General features: G+C 42.5%; 1 protein-coding gene across 6 annotated transcripts in view; it reads left to right on the forward strand.

The window, feature by feature from the left end:
* The window catches only part of KIF5C (kinesin family member 5C), a 159,714-nt gene that overhangs the window by 16,045 nt on the left and 125,355 nt on the right, over nucleotides 1-18,314 (forward strand). For 3 of the 6 annotated variants that reach the window (XR_015146033.1, XM_086352621.1, XM_086352631.1), the window contains exon 2: nucleotides 5,157-5,207. The exons of the other annotated variants lie outside the window; for them this stretch is intronic. Coding sequence is in view for 2 of the 3 variants with exons in the window: in XM_086352621.1 (XP_086208747.1) it covers nucleotides 5,157-5,207 (51 nt within the window). In the remaining variant the exon portion in view is untranslated. The remainder of the gene's footprint in view (nucleotides 1-5,156; nucleotides 5,208-18,314) is intronic. 6 annotated transcript variants of the gene reach the window in all.

Consider the following 18,314-nt stretch of genomic DNA (forward strand, 5'->3'; position numbering starts at 1 on the left):
CATTTATGTCTCTCTTTGTATGGGTTGGGACAGAATTGATTTTTCCTCCTTTGTCAGTGGCAGAACTGCTTTTTCACATGATGGTAAGGTGAAAGCATAGCAACAGCAAAATCAGCCATGGTCTTACCACCCTACATCATCCATGTTAATTTTTTAATATCCTCCTTTTCCTGCTCTTGGTTGATACTTAAACATTTTGGAAAATTAATGTATTTCCAACCATAGATATACAATTCTTCCTTAAAAAAAAAAAAAGAAAACAAAAACCAGAGCCTACTCCATAAGTGGTTTTCCATGTTACATAGTATCTTTATGGTTATAATGTTCAGTGGTGACGTAAGTGATAGATCACTGCTTGATCATTCAAATCTCCTTTCCCCTTACTCTGGGTGCTGGTGTAGTGATCGAATGCGTGCACAGAGCTGTTTTCTTTTGCCGAGTTATTTCTAGAGGATACCTTCTCCAGAAGTCAGTTTACTGGACCCAGTGCTGTGAACATGTGAATTGATGCTGTCCAGTATTATCCTGTTGTTTCTATAAAGGTCTACCATCCCTATGGCCTCTGGGGATTTATGAGCTTCCCGTTTGGCAGGGAATTAATTTTTAAGGTAAAGGAGATAATCCTTTGAGAGGGTGCTTACAACAGTACAGTGGTCTGGGATTCATGTGTCTTGGGTTTTGTTCTGGTGTTTGCTCTAATTTATATGAATTTTAAACTAAAAGTGTAACTATTCAGTAATCTGTTTTAATTTGGAATATTGCTGTCAATGGGCACTTCTGGGGTCAGGCTGGCAACTGAGGAGTCTCCTGGTCTTTATAGATGAAGGAAGGACTTGGAAAGGTAGCAATACTCTACCTGCCAACATTCATCAGAAGAATTGTTTGGAGGTGGTGATTTATACTTATGTTTAACTCAGGGCACTTCTCACATGCTCACAGATATAATTATTCAAATATGCTATAGCAGTGAATGAACCACAGACCTTCTCTAACCTAACAGCAGCACATTTAGGGATACATTTTGCTGGATGACTCAGGACATCTTGTAGGCATCCTTCCTTCCAGGAGGTGTGGTGACACCTCACAGAAAGCATGACTTTGTGCTTTGATAGTTCTGTATATCCAGGCACCAGCATGCTCTTCAGTCTGTGGTAGCCCTCTAACCAGGCTCACCATCCTGTGGGCGTCACTGACAAACCCAGCACTGGGCCGTGAGAGCCTAGGTAGGGTAAACGAAAAAGACCTTGACTGCTTCTTATTGTAATACTCTTGGGGAACAATTCTGTTTGTTCTTCACTCTATGTAGTCTTTTGGATTTCCAGAAGTTCCATTCAGAGTATGTCAGTTCTCTGCTCAAAACATTTAAGGACTCTTCTTTGCTAAAATAAATATGAATTCATCAACTTGTTCCTGAAATTCACCAAAACTCTTCACAATACGTTCCCCCAGCCTTTCTCAAACCTAACTATACACTGTATCCTGACCTCAGCCTGGGCTTTCACTCTTTCAGCAGTTGTTGGTGAGGTTCCCATCTCATGGAGTCCCATTCTGATTTTTTTATTCTCCTGAACTGCTTTCTCACCCTAGAAATTCACCAGGAGGCATTTCCTCTTGTCTCTAATCTTGGAATTACCACATTTAGATGTGAGCGCCTTTCCAGGTTGAGGTCTATTTGATTAATTTTCTTTCTTTTTTTTTAAACAGTTTTACTGAGGTATGGTTGCTATACGTTGCTTGATTTATTTTCATACTCTCAGCATGTGATTCATAATGGGTGCATAGTATATGATGGTGTGTATGAATGACACTGAAAGAGTGTTTCTTGTAGACTTATTGTTCACTTTTATGATTGTTTTTATTTCATTGTGCCCCTCTTCCTTTCTCTGTCAATCCTACCTGAGGACTAAACATGCCCACATGTTTCTTTGTGAAATTCACCATAATTGGGCCAAACAGCGAACAGGCATTCCTTAGGTACACAGTCCACTTATCCAACCTCAACCAACTCACTGTCTAGTAAGAGAGATAAACAGAGACACACACATAATGGCGATGTGGCTAATAAGTGATGGAATAGTACTCAAGGTTTATTGAAGATGAAACACCTTTAAGGTTGGGGCAAATTTTGCAAAGTGTTTCCATTTTCCAAAGGAAAAGATTGTTTTGTATTGAATATCCAAACTATTATGTTCTATTCAGCTATTCAACTGTCAGAAGCAAAAAGGAAAGAAATTAGAGACTCATTAAGTACAGAAAATGATTGCTTTCAAACAATTTTCTCTTCTTCTAAAATGTAGAACCCACATGTAAAACACTCTTCTCTTGATTTGCAACTTACTAGTCTTACAAAGTTATTTTAATGTGAACTGAAACCTGGTATCATAAAGAAAGAAGGGTCCAAGAAATTATAAATTGAAGACATTAATATAAATGAGCCATACTAAGAATTCCACTGATAGTCTTCAACCCTGGAAGGGAAGTATCTGTAATTTACCTAAATTGCCTTGAAAGGAAAAGAAATAAGAGACTTCCTTCCTTGGATGCCTGTTTCCTGGTATTTTCCTAGTAACCAGGTTATGGAGTGATTGAATTATTATTATTATCCCATAGCTGTTATTTTCATTTCAAAAGAGGAGGGTTAATTCCAGCTGAAGCTTACCTTTCAAGTAAGTTTATCCATAATACATTTAATAAATCAGTACTGAGCCATATGGTCTGGGCCCCCTACATTGGGAATACAGAGTCTTAGCTACTGTATCACTAGGGAAGTCCCTAAAATTGCAATTTTTAACTTAGGGTAACTCTGTGATGTGAATGTCTGACTTTGGTGTCCCATAAGTCACCCTGGGGCTGCGTGCTTTAGGGAGAGGTGTGACTGGTGGGGAAAGCCTGGGGTTTGGGTCAGTAGAGATGAATTAGGCCTTGACTTTATTGCTCTGAGAGCATCATCTTGGGCAAATTGACCAATTTAACATGTCTGCAGTGAAATGGAGATGCTGAGAAACCTGGTGGATGGGAGCGAAGGTGAAATGATACCATTTGTGAGAGGATTTTGCACTCTGTGCCTGCAGCCCCCACTCCTAACCCCCTCTGCATGTGGTCCATGGTGTGAAGTCCTACTTCTGTCCTAGACCTCTCTCCTACCAGACATCCTGTCCAGTCCGCATGGGAACAGAGACCTTCAGGCATCTCGGCAGTGAAAAGTCCTAGACAGAGCAGCTTTTTCCACTCTGAAAAAGCCAGAGTTTGTTAATTCCTCTGCAGCTGAGTAGGCTTGTTCAGCTTGTATGTCCCTGTGACTTCAGTTCATGTCATTAAGATCACCACCACACCATTTATCAGATACCCAAGGTCCCGGGACCCTGTGAAATGAGTATCTCCTGAGACAATTCCCATCTTCTCTGTGGAAGGCAAAATAGTAACCCCCGAAGATGTCCATTTCCTAATTCCTGGAGCCTAATTCCTGGAAATATTATGTTATATGATAAAGGAGAAGTAAGGTTGCAGATGGAACTGAGGGGATTACTTAATTGACCTTAAAATAAGGAGATTGTTCTGGATTTTCCCTATGAGCCCAGTGTAAACAAAGGTCCTTAAATGGGGAAGAAAGATACAGAAGAGTCAGAACCAGACAGATCACATCTTGAGAGAGACTGGAGTGGACTCAGCTGGTCGTGGCTGCTTTGAAGGTGAAAGGAGAGCCTGAGCCAAAGTATGCAGGAGGCCTTTAAGACCTGGAAAAGGCAAGAACACGGAGCCTTCAGGAAAGAAATGCAGCAGGAACCTTGCCATTTGCCCAGAGAGACCCACTGCAGACTTCTGACCCAGAGAGTTATAAGATGATAAAGCTATATTGTTTTAAGCCACTAACTTTGTGGTAATTTGGTACATCCCCAGTAGGAAATGAATTTACTATCCCATTTTTAAGTTTTTTACAAACAAAATGCACATGTATTTGCCAGAAGTGAATGTAAGAAAAACAGCAATATTTGAAGGGCTTATTTTCATATTGACAGTAAAATATTCAACATTCAGAAGGAAATTTTACCTGAAATGGAGTTGTGTACAATCCTTCTAAAATAAAAGAATTATACTAGGTGCTTGCTGTATAGAATATTAATTAAATAGTAAATTTTTCAGAATTCACAATTATTGACCTATATAATTTTTTTGACAGAGAAACATTTAAAAAATTTTTTTAAAAAGATTCAGTGGCAAAGCATATTCAGCTATAGCCTACCATTTCCCTTTATTTACATTTCAAGACTTGTTGCTGCTTTTATTGTTAAAAACTCTTGGCAATTTCAGCTTTTGGATAATTAAAAATGGAAACCAGGTGAAGTAAAGTAAATTAAAAGGGATTTATTTTATTCTCTTGAATGAGAACATCATGGACATGCATGTGCTTTGCACTGAAATGTTCGATAATTAATATCCACTTACCTACAGGCTCCTTAAAAACTAGTTCAGTGTATTTCCTCAGCCAGGTCATGGGAATCTCTTCCTCCTGAATTCTTTGAGGTTGGGTCTCCCTATCTCCCCTGCAGCCTCGTGTATAGCTCCTGCTTTCATGGCTCAGTGTAGGATGCCCCAGGGCACCGAGGCAGGAGGATGACTTCGGATCCCATCGAAGAACAAGTGAGCTTTTACAGCCATTCATCCTGCCCTGCTTCATGCTTGGCTCAAACCAACACAGAAACAATTAAGGTTGGTAGCTGCCCTAGAATCTGGCTGCACAGTCAGCTTTATTGAACCATTTTTCTACTCTTCAGGTACCTTGTTTGATTATTCCTTGGAAAGCTATTCTGCTGATTTTGTGGTTTTTCCCATTTGCCTTCTCTGCAGCTCAATTTTCAGTATTCCCCAAAGATCTCTCTATTTTGACAATACCTTCTACTTCTCAGACCTCAAGACAGATGGTTTTCCTGATAATTTATCTCCCCTCATTCTTAAACCCACATCATTGTGGACACTCTTTGTCCGATACCCTGCCTAGATTCTCCGTTCTCCATTTAAAGTTTACAGTCCAGCGATCTAGTGATGCAGAGAGTGCCTTATCTGGAATGTTTCATGCTCATCCTGAGGAAAACCTCTGATTTGTTTTCAAAACCTTGGAAACCAATTTTGAAAATGTCCCTCATTTTTTCTTTCTTCAGCAAAGCAGGCAGCTGACACAGTGGCCCCTCCCTGTCTGCCAGCAGAATCCGGTGAGTGGCCCTTCCCCATCACAGGGCTGACCCACCTTTGCCTCTTTACAAGTGTCGCGCCTCCTCTCTGACAGTTACTTTAATTGTGAAGTTTGCATTCAGTCATTTCCATAGCAACAGTGATCAGGGAATTGATAGTTTTACTTTGTAATTACAACCTGCCTTGGGGAAAGGGTTTAGCAGATATCTAGTTGGTGCTTTCTCAGTAGACACTGGCGAGACATTGGTGACAAAGAAGGGAGCTCATGCTTACAGACCAGGGGAGAAAGATCATTTCAGAGGCTATGATGGTGCAGGGTTAGAGGGCAGATACAGGTGTGGGAGCACAGAGAAATGAACTTAGCTCTTGAAATTCATCTCTTGTCTCTTAACAGAAGCACGATATCTTATGATTGTTATGACATGGATGCAAAAACATTGCATTGCAGTTACAGAAATCAAAACTGGCGGTTATGAGGTAGGCTTGACTAGAAAGGAACACAGTACAGGTGACCTGTTATTTTGTTTTAAGTGATGGTTACACGAGGGTACATGATTGTCAGAATCAATTGGTGGAATATTGGAATATATCAGATCTATGCATTTATTATATGTAAATTTAAAGTTTGTTGTAAGGCAGTGCTCTGTGTACTAATATATGGAAAGATCTTCAAGATGTATGAGGTGAAAAAAGCAAGGTGGTCCCACTATATTTCATGACACCTGGAGGGTATAAACATGCCCCAAATTAAAAAAAAAAAGTGAGGTGGATACAGGTGTAGATCACACACCACCTTTTAAGGCATAAAGAGGGAAAACTAAGAATCCATGTTTGTCTGCTGCTTGGTGAACAAGAACTCAGGAAGCCAGGTGGGGAGCTGGTAGCAGAGGCTGACCTGAGAGGTGAGGAGGTGGAGAGCAGCTAGCATCTGGGGGGTGGAAGGCAGGGTTGTGAGGAAGATTTCTCACTGTACTATATACCCTTTTGTGCTTTTTGGTGTTGGAACCATGCAAACATTTTTCTTATTCAAAAAATTAAAAAGAAAATGCATTGAAACAGAACTGAGAAGGTTTTAAACTGAGAGATAAATGGTTTCATTGTTCTTTATAGCAGGTTATTTACCAATTGAATGTTTTTAAGCAACTTTCAGTGCTGCTGTGGCAGCTAGCCTAGGCATATGTCCCGCCCCCATGCCAGGCGCCCTGTAGCAGGCCCCTCTCTGCGTATCGCCCCATCCCAAGTCTGGTTTTGGGAACCTCTCCCCATCATTCTCTTTGGCTCTGAAGAGAAAACATTATTTGCCATCTGGATAATGACTTATGTGAGACATGGCCTCAGTTAGTCTTTTTTTTTTTTTAAAACACATTTACAGAGCCAGTATCTTCTACCGTATTCTATCTCTACTTGGAACAATACAAGCTTTGCGATCCCATGGACTGTAAGCCCGCCAGGCTCCTTTGCCTATGGAATTCTCCAGGCAAGAATACTGGAGTGGGTTGCCATGCCCTGCTCTAGGAGATCTTCCCAACCCAGGGATCAAACCCCAGTCTCCTGCATTGCAGGCAGATTCTTTACTGTCTGAGCCACCAGGGAAGCCCCCAATTATGAACAAGGAATTCTTTTTAAACAACATTTCTGGTTTGAATTAGGTAGGGTCTTCTTGCCTCTCCTGTGGGTGGGCTGTGCATGGAGGTGGCCTCTTACTGAGTTCATTCTTTCTAACAGTTAGAATTGGTCCTGGACAGACAGAAATCCTGGCCCTCTTTCCTTACATTTCAATGCCCCCTGTCTTATATGAGGAGCCTCAGCAATACCTTCTCTGGTTGATAGGCCAGTGGGAGCGCCATTCACAGGCCTGGATTCTGCCTCTCCTGGTTTGTTTCATTTCTTCTGGTTCTGAGTTCTCCTCCCACTGGTCCTACAGGGGGCAAGACCAAGATAACTGCTAACTGCCAGAGTATCTTAATCAGAACCTTGCAGTCTTTGTTCCTTTACATGTCTTATCTTTCAAATGAAGATGCTGCTAGTTTTTCTTCTGGAAGCCTGGAGAGAATGAAGATATTTTTGGAGTGCTTATGTATTCTGACAAAAGACCTTATGAGAACATCTCACATGGCTTCTATCTATCATTATTTGGATGTTCTGAACCTTCACCCTGAAACACACACAAGATGAAATCTGTGTACTTAGCTGTTTAGATATAAGTGTCTTATCAAAAGAACCTAAGTAAAAATAGTTGTTGGCCCCTGCTGAGTTTTAGTTCCATGCATCAGGCTTGGGTTTCCTGCTTATACTGTCATCCCCAAAAAGGCAACGCCTGTGGACTGGCAGTGGAGCGCTGGTTTGAGAATTGTACTTGAGCTGTATTGAGCTCTGAGGGCAAGCATGCTGTGATTGATTAGTGATGTCTGCCATGGGAAAGAGATGGGACGCAGTTCAAGGGACAGGCATAGCTTGTTGTTTTGTGTTTCGCAATAAACCACTTCACATCGTTGCATTTTTTTGTAAATTGAAGGTCTGTGACAAACTTGTGTCAAGCAGGTCTATCAGTGCCATTTTTCCAATTTTCTCTGTCATGTTTTGGTAATTTTCCAAACATTTCAACCTTTTTCATCGTATTGTAATGTTTGTGGTGACCTGTGATCAGGGATCTTTGATGTTACTATTGCAAAGAGATTATGGCTTACTGAAGGCTCAGATGATGGTTAGCATATTTTAGCAATATTTTAAAATTAAGGTATATACATTGTTACTTTTAGATCAATGTTATTGCACAGTTGGAAGACTTCACTGTAGTATAAACATAACTTACAGGCATTGAGAAACCAAAAAATTTGTGTGAGTCAACTTAATTGTGATATTGCAATTGCAGTAATTGTGACATTTCTTTTTTGCAATGGTATGGAAATCCTATGGGTCCTGTGGAATCCAACCCACAGTATCTCTGAGTATGCCTATATTTGCCAAGCTTGCCTTTGTTGGCCCTGCCCTAGTTTTTTTTGTATCTTATATAGTGCCTAGTGCTTTTTACTAAGTGTGTGTTTGTGTTAGTTGCTCAGTCATGTCCTACTCTTTATGACTTCATGGACTATAGCCCACCAGGCTCCTCTGTCCATGGGATTCTCCAGGTAAGAATACTGGAGTATTCATTCTGTTCTCCAAGGGGTCTTCCCAACCTAGGGATTGAACCTGGTCTCCTGCCTTGCAGGAAAATTCTTTACTGTCTGAGCCACTTAATGGGTCAGTTTACTAAGTATATATTCAATAAATATTTGCTCATGTTACTTTTTTCTTTTTGAATTTGCTTTTCTAGAAATATGATTATCCAAATAAGCAAGTGTATCTGTGAGATCAGGGCGTCTGACACTGATACTTACAGTGTTTAAGTAGCACAGTACAAGGAGCGAAGGTCTGGCTCTGTGCCCATCTCCCTCCTTAAATGAACCTTGGCTAAACTCCTTTGGTTCATAGTTTGAGCTCTGTGTAGTAGATGTTGGCCATCTCCTCTAACAGCTCCTCAGCACATAATACATACTTATTACTGTTCATGACATCCCCAGTGAGTGCTTTAAAATATTTCCAAGGCCTGTCAACCACGTGTAGCTTACTATTTAAAGTAGTAGTATAAATGGCTAAATGTATTGACCAGATGTCATGTACCCAAGTAGCATTTCAAGTGTTTGCATGTATTAGCTCATTAAAAAAAAAAACACTTTTAATTTTATATCGGAGTATAGCAGATTAACAATGTTGTGATAATTCCAGGTGGATAGCAAATGGACTCAATCATTTATATACGTATATCCATTCTCTCCCAAACTCCCTTCCCATCCGGTCTGCCATGTAACATTCAGCAGAATTCCCTGTGCTATACAGTAGGTTCTTGTTGGTTATTCATTTTAAATATAGCAGTGTGTACACTGTGGATCCCAAACTCCCTGACTATCCTTCCCTCTCATCCTTTTCCCCTGGCAACTATAAGTTTATTCTGTAAGTCTGTGAGTTAGTTTCTGTTTGGTAAATAAGTTCATTTGTATCATTTCTTTTTAGAATCCATAGGTAAGGGGTGGATATTTCTCCTTCTTTGACTTACTTCATTAAGTATGACAATCTCTAGGTCCGTCATTGTTGCTGCAGATGGCATTATTTCCATATATTAGCTCACTTAATCCTCACAAAGTCCTATGAAATAGTTATTCTTATCTTTCTAACTTGAACTCAGAGAGGTTAAGTAGCTTGCCCAAGGTCACATAGCTACTGAGTGGTAAAGCCAGGTTTTCAGCTTTAGGCAGTCTGATATAAACCTGTCTAAACAGGGAGGTGGGCTGAGCACTTGAGCAGGAGGCAGAGACCTGCATGTTCTTGGGAAATTTCTTCTCTGGGCCCTGACTTCCCCATGTATAAAATGCAAGGTTGGACGGGATGGCTAAGATCCCTCCAAGCTCTACCTTATTTGATTCTGAGTTACATACCAAAGATATCGTTGAGCCATGCTGGTGCATGCATCTGTGCTCAGTCGTGTCCAACTCTTTGCGACCCCATGGACTGTAGCCCTGCAGGCTCCTCTGTTTATGGGATTTCCCAGGCAAGAATACTGGAGGGGGTTGCCATTTCCTTCTCCAGGGGATCCTCCCAGCCCAGGGATCAAACCCACATCTCCTGCACTGGCAGGTGGATTCTTTACTGCTGAGCCACCTAGGAAGCCTCAAGCCATCCTACTACTCACCCTGAAATCTGACCAGTGTTCCCTGCATGTGTTGGAGATTCACAGACAGAAGTGAAGACTCGAACATTCTCCCCCCACACACCAGAATTATAGCTTGTCAAGTGTGAGAAACTTATTTTCCCAAACAATTAGAGGACACCAGTAATTATGTTTAATTCTATATTGAACAGTTTTCCTGTTGTGTCAGCCCATTGTTTTAATTGTGCTTGAGAGCAGCAGGCTGTTATTTTGAGGTTTGTGAAGTTTAAAAATGGCCTTGTGTCTGAGCATCGGGGAAGCACAAGAGTTAAGAGCTTGGGCTGTGGAGTCAGACACACTTGGTACAAAGCTGGATCTGCCCCTTATTGGAAATCTTTAGCAAATTTCTTAACTTCTTTAAATGTTGGTTTCCTCACATTGGGGGTAATAATGGCATCAAACTCATAGGGGTGTTGTGAAGATCACAGAGCACATATATGAGGTGCGTGGTGTGGCATTTGGCATGTAAATTTTTCAGATGTTGGCTGTCCTGTGGTTTCTTCTTGATTGATTAGATGCTGATGACGGGCAGTCTCTGGACACATTCCAGCCTCCAGCCCTGATGGATGGCCCTGTCTGGGGTAGATCTGGGCTCCAGCCAGGATGGATTGCTGGTGTTCTACACTAGTTCTGACCTTTGAGGTGTTTGTTGCCTATCTTGTGTCAATTTTATGTCTATAATTTCATTCTCTAAGGACAAGTAGAATGGAGCTAAGAAATATGGTCAACTATTGGAGAAGTCACAATTGTAAGTCCCCTGAAGAGAACCATGGGGGAGTAAGAGCTAATCCTAGCTTTGAGTAGGGGTGTTATCTCGGTAGCTGATAATTTTAAGCTGTACGCAGACATGACCTTAGAAGATATTGAATTACATAGTGAGAAGTTATTTCCCTTTCATTCCTCTTTCAATCCATCTGATTCTATCAAAGAGAAAGCCTCGGTGTTGTACTATCCTTTAATCTCAAATACTTTGGAGTTTCAAATTGTAGTGAAAGGAAAAAGCAGGTCTTAGGTTTGGAGCCCCTGATGGGCAGTGGTATCTGGCTAGAATTGATTAATATGGCTTTACTTTCATTGTATTTTTTTTTTTTTTTACTGCTTTTTACTTATAGCACTTAATACTACTGTTTCACTTATAATAGTAGTATGAAAGTTTCATTGAAAGTGTATTTAAGGAAAGATGAATTGATTTAAAGAAACATGGTAAATTAAAAGTGAATGGGAAATTCCCTGGCTGTCCAGTGATTAAGACTTCACATGTTGGTGCAGGTTTGATCCCTGATCAGGGAGCTAAGATCCCATATGCCTCACAGCCAGGAAACAGAAACATAAAACAGAAGCAATATTGTAACAAATTCAATAAAGACTTTAAAAATGGTCCACATCAAAAAAAACCTTAAAAAAATTTGAGTGGGTAGTACATCACAAAAATTGTGATGCGTGCGTGCTCAATCATTTTCAGCTCTTTGTGACCCCATGAACTGTAGCCCCACCAGGCTCCTCTGTCCATGGAATTTTCCAGGCAAGAATACTAGAGTGGATTACCATTTCCTCCTCCAAAAAATTGTGATGGTGGCACTCAAAGCTCTAAGTTGGGGAATGATGCTTTAGAGAGGGAAGGGGGACAAAAACTTTACCCTAGGGCAGGCCAGCGTTTTGAAAGAAGTGAGAGGAACACCTAGAGAATGCAGAGCTGCAGGAGAAATCCTGCTGGAAGCGGGAGGTGGACACACGGGCAGACATTGCAGAGGGGGCTTTACAGTGATGACAGAAGCAGTGTAGCTGGGTTTGCCTGTGGGACAATGGAGAGGCGTCTGCTGGTACCCGTTTAGCACAGGGACCAGCATTGCTCGAGGAATGAATCAGAGGCAGCAAACAGGCAGTGTTTTCAGCTTTTTTCTAAGAAGCTTGGTATGTTGAGGTAGAAATAAGGTGGATGGGAGTATTTGTTTTAGAATAGTAAAGACATGGGCGTGTTCTTAATGAATGGAAGAGGAGCTGGCAGAGACACATGTAGGAGGGGATAGATGGAGCCAGGGCCAGGGATGCAGGAGGATGGGTTTCCCTAGGATGGAGGGAGGAAGAGCAAGACTTCCCCTGGGTGGGAGGGAGGGGGAGAGACAGAGGAGAGAGGCAGGAAGTTGCTTCTCCTTTCAGTAAATTCTGCAAGTAAATGCTAGCCAAGTCTTGATGTTGAGACTATTCAGCAGGAGAGGAGGGAAGAGAGCAAACAAGAGGGCCTAGGAGGAAGCAGGTGGCTGTGGAAATGAAGACTGAGGCGATCTAGGCAAATACCCTCTCATTGATCTTTTGGAAGCACAGGGAGGAAGGGACTTTTCCCACAGGGAGTCTTGGTGCTCAGGGCATGATGTTGTTAGAAAACCGAGGGCAAAGCAAGTAGCAGCTGCTTTCCAGACCCATCAAAAAGAGATTAATCCAAAAGCCAGCCCTTTGGGGCTCTCTGGTGCTGTCTTATGAGGCTTCTTGAATTGAGGAAGACCGGTAGAGAGGCCTGGGGTATACATCCAACTGTAGCCTCTCGGCCCAACTGGAGCCTCTCCTCAGGCTCTTTTAGAGTAAGAGCAGTGATTTCCTGTCATTTGAGGGCATCTGGAGATCCAGCCCGTAGTCTCCAGGCCGGAAGTCCCTGCCCTGTCTCAGATCTTTCCAGCCTACTCAAGTGCTACTGCTTACCGTTCACACTGAAAGTTTTGGCTGGCCTGGCTTTCCTTATATTATAGCATTGCCCACGGTCCCAGAAATGGAATCGATGTGGTAAAGTCATTCTTGTTCACCAGCATGAAAAGTAAAGCTTTCCAGGCAGCTCAGATGGTAACTTAGAGAATCACTATCCATTTGCATTTTCCAGAGAAGTGTGTCAGAGACAGAGGAGATGGGGTAGGGCCTGGCTGCTTCCCTCCAGAGAGTTGCCATTCAACTGGGAGAGAAAACACACATTCTCAAAAGAAGAAGCAAATAAACAGAGAAAAAGACTTCTCAGCAGATGGGATATGAAATGGCCCTTGAAGAAAGAGTAGGATGAAGAGGAAGCATTTGCGGTTTGACAATTAAAGGGACACCATAGCTTGCCAGTGTCCATCGAGACCCCACTGGCTGGACATTCAGACTTCACCTGTCAGGCTGAGGGTGAAAGTCTTTTCTTCTCCCCTCAAGGGAGATGGAGAGCAGCTGTCTCAATTTATTTGAAAAATATCTTAAATATGCTATCACGAATCACTCTCTAGGATTTCTCTCCTCCAGACAAAGCTTGGTCCATCAATCCCCACTTTTATATTTCGAATCCCTTAGTCACAGGAGATGGGTTAAGAGTATGGTCCTGGTTCCATTCCACACTTACTCACTGGACAGCTTGCACAGGTCATTTCCACTGTAAGCCTCGCTTTTTCTAACTGTGAATCAGGCATTCGAATATTCTCTACTTCCTGGGGCCATCCTGGGATTCACGGAGATGATTTCTGCCCTCCGTGGTGCTGTGGCTCCAACAGCTGAGAAGTGTCCTGTCTTTCTACCCTTCTCAGCAGCGCTCTTAGGATCAGTCCCAACTGTCTGGAGAGGCGCTGCTCGCCCTGCAACATTCCGAAGGCTGATTAAAATAGAAAAGGACTACTTTGTCTGAGACTTCACATTTTTTAAGCTGACAATTTTTTTTTATTAGAACTCCTGCAGAATAATAAAATGGAATGAATCTGTGAAGCTATCTACGTAATGAGGACAGTGTGCACCAAGTCCCTGAAAATATCAGCCAGATCTCCAGTTTAACTTTAGTATCAGTTTAACTTTAGCATCCATGGAGTTTAAAGGACCTCAGAGGGGAAAACCACTTTCCTTGCCAGCTGTTTTGCCTCCCCAGTCAGACCCTGGACTCTTGGTTCTTACGGACTGTGTCTTTGTCGCTGTTGGCCTGCTAAGATTTGGCAGGTTGCCTGACACAAGAGAACATCAACAGTTGTATGTTAAATAAATAAACAAAAGTATTTTTAAATTAGAAAATTTTGGAAAAAAGTGAAGGAAATGGAAGTCAAGGAGTAGAACCCAGAGTAGTTTCAGGAATGAGTGTTAACTCATAGTCACTCCAGATGCTTTGAAGTTCATTCGCCCCACAGTGAAGTCTCTGGATTCTGTACGCAGAGGAGCATGGGCAATGGGGTCAGGCAGACCTGGGCTTGATTATGGATCTGCCATGTCTCAGTTGAGTGGTGTTAGGGAATCTGCTGCCCCTGTCATGTGGGGCTATGTGTGATAGCGTTTCTTCCGTGGGATTGTTGTGGGCATGAGAGATGTTGACTTGAGGTACTTGGTACCTTGGGCTTTATTCTCACCTTGATTTCTGGACTGTTTGGATGATGACTTCAGTTAGCATGCTTGAACTCTGAGGCTGAAGGAGGAGAGGCAATCTCTGAAGAGTGTTCTGAGAATAAGGATGAATAAGGCCTTCCTGGCCTGGGCAGCCTTGATGTTGGGTTGACTTTAAGTGACCTGAGGTCTCTGACTCTTGTATCGAGATCATTGTATCCGACTCTTGGACATTTGCAAGAATCCATCCAGTGGTTCTTTGTCATCCATGCTTGCAACATGCATTTCACCCTCACCCCCAACCCACCTTCTTTCTTTCTCCATTGCCCACTCCACCCAAGCTGTCCTCTTCGTGGACTTCTAAAAGACCTCTTAAGTGGTCTTCATGTTTCCTTTACTTCTCACTGCCTCCACAAACACCAAGTCCCTACAGAGCATACAAAGTCATATTTTTAAAGGAAAACGAAAGTGTTCGTTGCTCAGTTGTGTCTGACTCTCTGTGACCCCATGGACTATAACCCTCCAGGCCCCTCTGTCCATAGAATTATCCAGGCAGGAATACTGGAGTGAGTTGTCATTCCCTTCTCCAGTGATTCTTCCTGACCCAGGGATTCAACCCGCGTCTCACACATTGCCAGCAGATTCTTCACCGTCTGCGCCATAAAAGCAGAAGTCAAATCAGGCCATTCCTTTGCTTAAGAGTGCATTAAAAGGTATGATAATCCTTAGGTGCATCCGTGTTACTACAAATGGCATGCTTTTGCTTTTTTTGTGGCTAAGTAGTATTCCATTGTATATATGTGCCACAGCTTTATCCATTTGTCTCTCAATAGACATTTATGTTGTTTCATATCTTAGCTGTTGTGAATAGTACTGCTATGAACATAGGAGTGCATGTATCTTTTTTGAATTAAACTGTAATGGAAAAGAATATAAACAAAGAATGTATATAACTGAGTCACTTTGCTGTACAGCAGAAATTAGCACAACATTGCAAATCAACTATGTATGTGTGCTCAGTCATGTCTGACTTTTTAGGAGCCCCTGGACTGTAGCCCCCAGGCTCCTCTGCCCATGGAATTTTCCAGGCAAGAATACTGGAGTAGGTTGCCATTTCCTACTCCAGGGATCTTCCCAATCCAGGGATTGATCCCATGTCTCTTGCATCTCCTGCACTGGCAGGTGGATTCTTTACCCCTGCACCACCTGAGAAGTCCTTAACTATATAGCATTTTAAAAAAAGAGTACATTACAAGGTTGGCTTTCTAGCACCGACCCTCTTCATGGCTCTTTCCCATCATCTCATACCACCCTGTTCTTTGCCCTCCAAATACATCAGCCCACTTTCCAATAAGCCCAGTGCTTCCTAACTCAAGGCTGCACTGTCTTGGTTGCCTCTGCCTGGAGTACCCTGCCTGTTGCCCTTCCTGTGGCTGGCAAGCCTTCAAGCCCCCATTCTCTGTCACATGCTCCATGCCATGGTCCTGACCCTCTGTATTTCCATCCCATCAGAACACCAGCAGAATTGATCTCTGTTACGATCTCACTGCTTATAGACTGTTTCTTCCCACTCTGTTTGAATAAAAGCTTCCCTGGTAGCTCACATGGTAAAGAATCTGCCAGTAGTGCAAGAGACCCGGGTTCAATCCCTGGGTCAGGAAGATCCCCTGGAGAAGGGAATGACTATCCACTCCAGTATTCTTGCCTGGAGAATTCCAGAGAAATTCCAAAGGAATTCCAGAGGAGCCTGGCAAGCAACAGTCCATGGGGTTGTAAAGAGCTGGACATGACTGAGTAACTAACACTTTCAAAGGCAGGGAACCCATATCTTATCACCACTGAATTCCCAGTGTCTAGAACAGTGCCTGGCGCATGAAGGAGTCTATTAATATTTGTTGAATAATGTGGTAAGAAGAGGAACTCTAGGTTGGTAACACTATACAAAATATATCCAGCTGTGTGATGCTATTGAGGGGAATCTGAGAGAGGAGTCTCAGTGCTTGTGGGTATAAGAGAAAATAATGTTTCTGTCCTCATAAGGGACAGGAACCATCTCTGATGCAGAAACACTGTTGGACTGTGATCGTATGTAGGTGAATTAGGTGGATCTTTGTGGCCCTGAGTCTGGAATGGGGGGAGTCATGAGCTCTGAAACCCCATCCCCCTCCTTCTGCTCCTTACTAGCTGTGTGATTGTTCCCGATTATCTCTGGACTCTGATTTTCCCATCTATAACATGGGACAGTAATAGCAGCCTCCCTCCATTGCTATGGAGATTAGAGATAGTCTGTGTCTGGCACATGCAGCTACTCAATAAATGGCAGCTTTTATTTTGGGGGAAATTTTAAAAATTCTAGTAATTCAAGACATGACATCTGAAATCCAAATTAAACAGCTATTAAACACTTTTAATAATTATCATAAATACTACAGGGAATCCAAAGATGGGTAAGATAGAAAAATTGTCCTTTAATAACTAAAAAATATATGAAAGGGTAATATTAGTTATTATGCTGATAACAAATATGTGTACAATACTTTGCAGTTCATAAAGTGGTTTCGGCTGCTTTTTATTAATTGCTTCTCACTGACACTGTGTGCAAATGGAATACAGGCTTTGTGACCCTGTGCAAGGCGGGGACTTCTCTGAATCTGACCTTGTCACTTATAAAATTCAAAGAGTGATAGTTATTTTAGAGAGTAATTGTGCAAAATCTGTGATGACCCAGGCAAAACATAGAGTCTGGCAGGTGAGAGTCACTCAAATAAATTTTCTCACCCTAATCTCTGACCTGGATCCTGTTTTCTTATAACATAGCGCTTCCAGGTGACTGATATGAAGGAGCTTGTGATCAGAGATCAGAGTCTTCCTGGAAGCATATCAAAGTGTCATAGAAGTTCAAAGAAGCAATGAATGAGAGAGAGAGAGGGAGAGAGATGAAATAAGAGACAGCAAGCATCTATTCGAGAGGCTCAAGAAAAGGCTTTATGTTGGGAGAGATAACGTTGGTATGAGGTTGAGAGAACAGGTTGTGCTTTGACAGATAACAAGGTGAAGGGTATCAAGTTCCCAGTTGGAGGGAACAGTTATAACAGTGAGGCGTATGCGGGCAAGTTGCTGTGAGCGCATTGCTGGTATGGAGTAGGGACGGACCCACCATGAGGTGGTTCTGCATTTTGCCTGGGTCATCACAGGAGGAGGGGTGTGGGCAGGGAGAATAAAGTGTTGGGAGACTGCTGTTTAAATCCTGCCTTGTTTGTGGCCAGCTAGCCCTTCCAGTACCTTCAGTTCAGTCCAGTTCAATTCAGTCGCTCAGTCGTGTCCGACTCTTTGCGACCCCGTGAATCGCAGCACGCCAGGCCTCCCTATCCATCACCAACTCCCGGAGTTCACCCAGACCCACGTCCATCGAGTCAGTGATGCCATCCAGCCATCTCATCCTCTGTTGTCCCCTTCTCCTCCTGCCCCCAATCCCTCCCAGCATCAGAGTCTTTTCCAATGAGTCAACTCTTCGCATGAGGTGGCCAAAGTACTGGAGTTTCAGCTTTAGCATCATTCCTTCCAAAGAAATCCCAGGGCTGATCTCCTTCAGAATGGACTGGTTGGATCTCCTTGCAGTCCAAGGGACTCTCAAGAGTCTTCTCCAACACCACAGTTCAAAAGCATCCATTCTTTGGTGCTCAGCCTTCTTCACAGTCCAACTCTCACATCCATACATGACCACTGGAAAAACCATAGCCTTGACTAGACGAACCTTTGTTGGCAAGGTAATGTCTCTGCTTTTGAGTACTGATAAATATGATGTCCTATCCTCCAAGTAAAATTTTAAAATCTTTTGAAAGATGCAAGGCTTCTGTGTCCTTTACACTTAAAACAACTTCTTTTAGATTTACTGATTACAAAATCGTGGCTGAATTCAGCAACACTATATCTTTAAAACAAGTACATTTTTGAGGCACGTCCCAAGAACCCCATTGGCTAACTGGGTAAGTCTGCCTCTATGGGTCAGAGTCCCCTTCTCCTGGATGAGGATATGGTCTCATTGGACTGAGACGCATGAGCCTCATGC

This window comes from Bos grunniens, chromosome 2 (genome assembly GCF_055505025.1).
Source record: "Bos grunniens cultivar Pamir isolate PY7600 chromosome 2, Bosgru_T2T1.0, whole genome shotgun sequence".
NCBI lineage: Eukaryota > Metazoa > Chordata > Mammalia > Artiodactyla > Bovidae > Bos > Bos grunniens.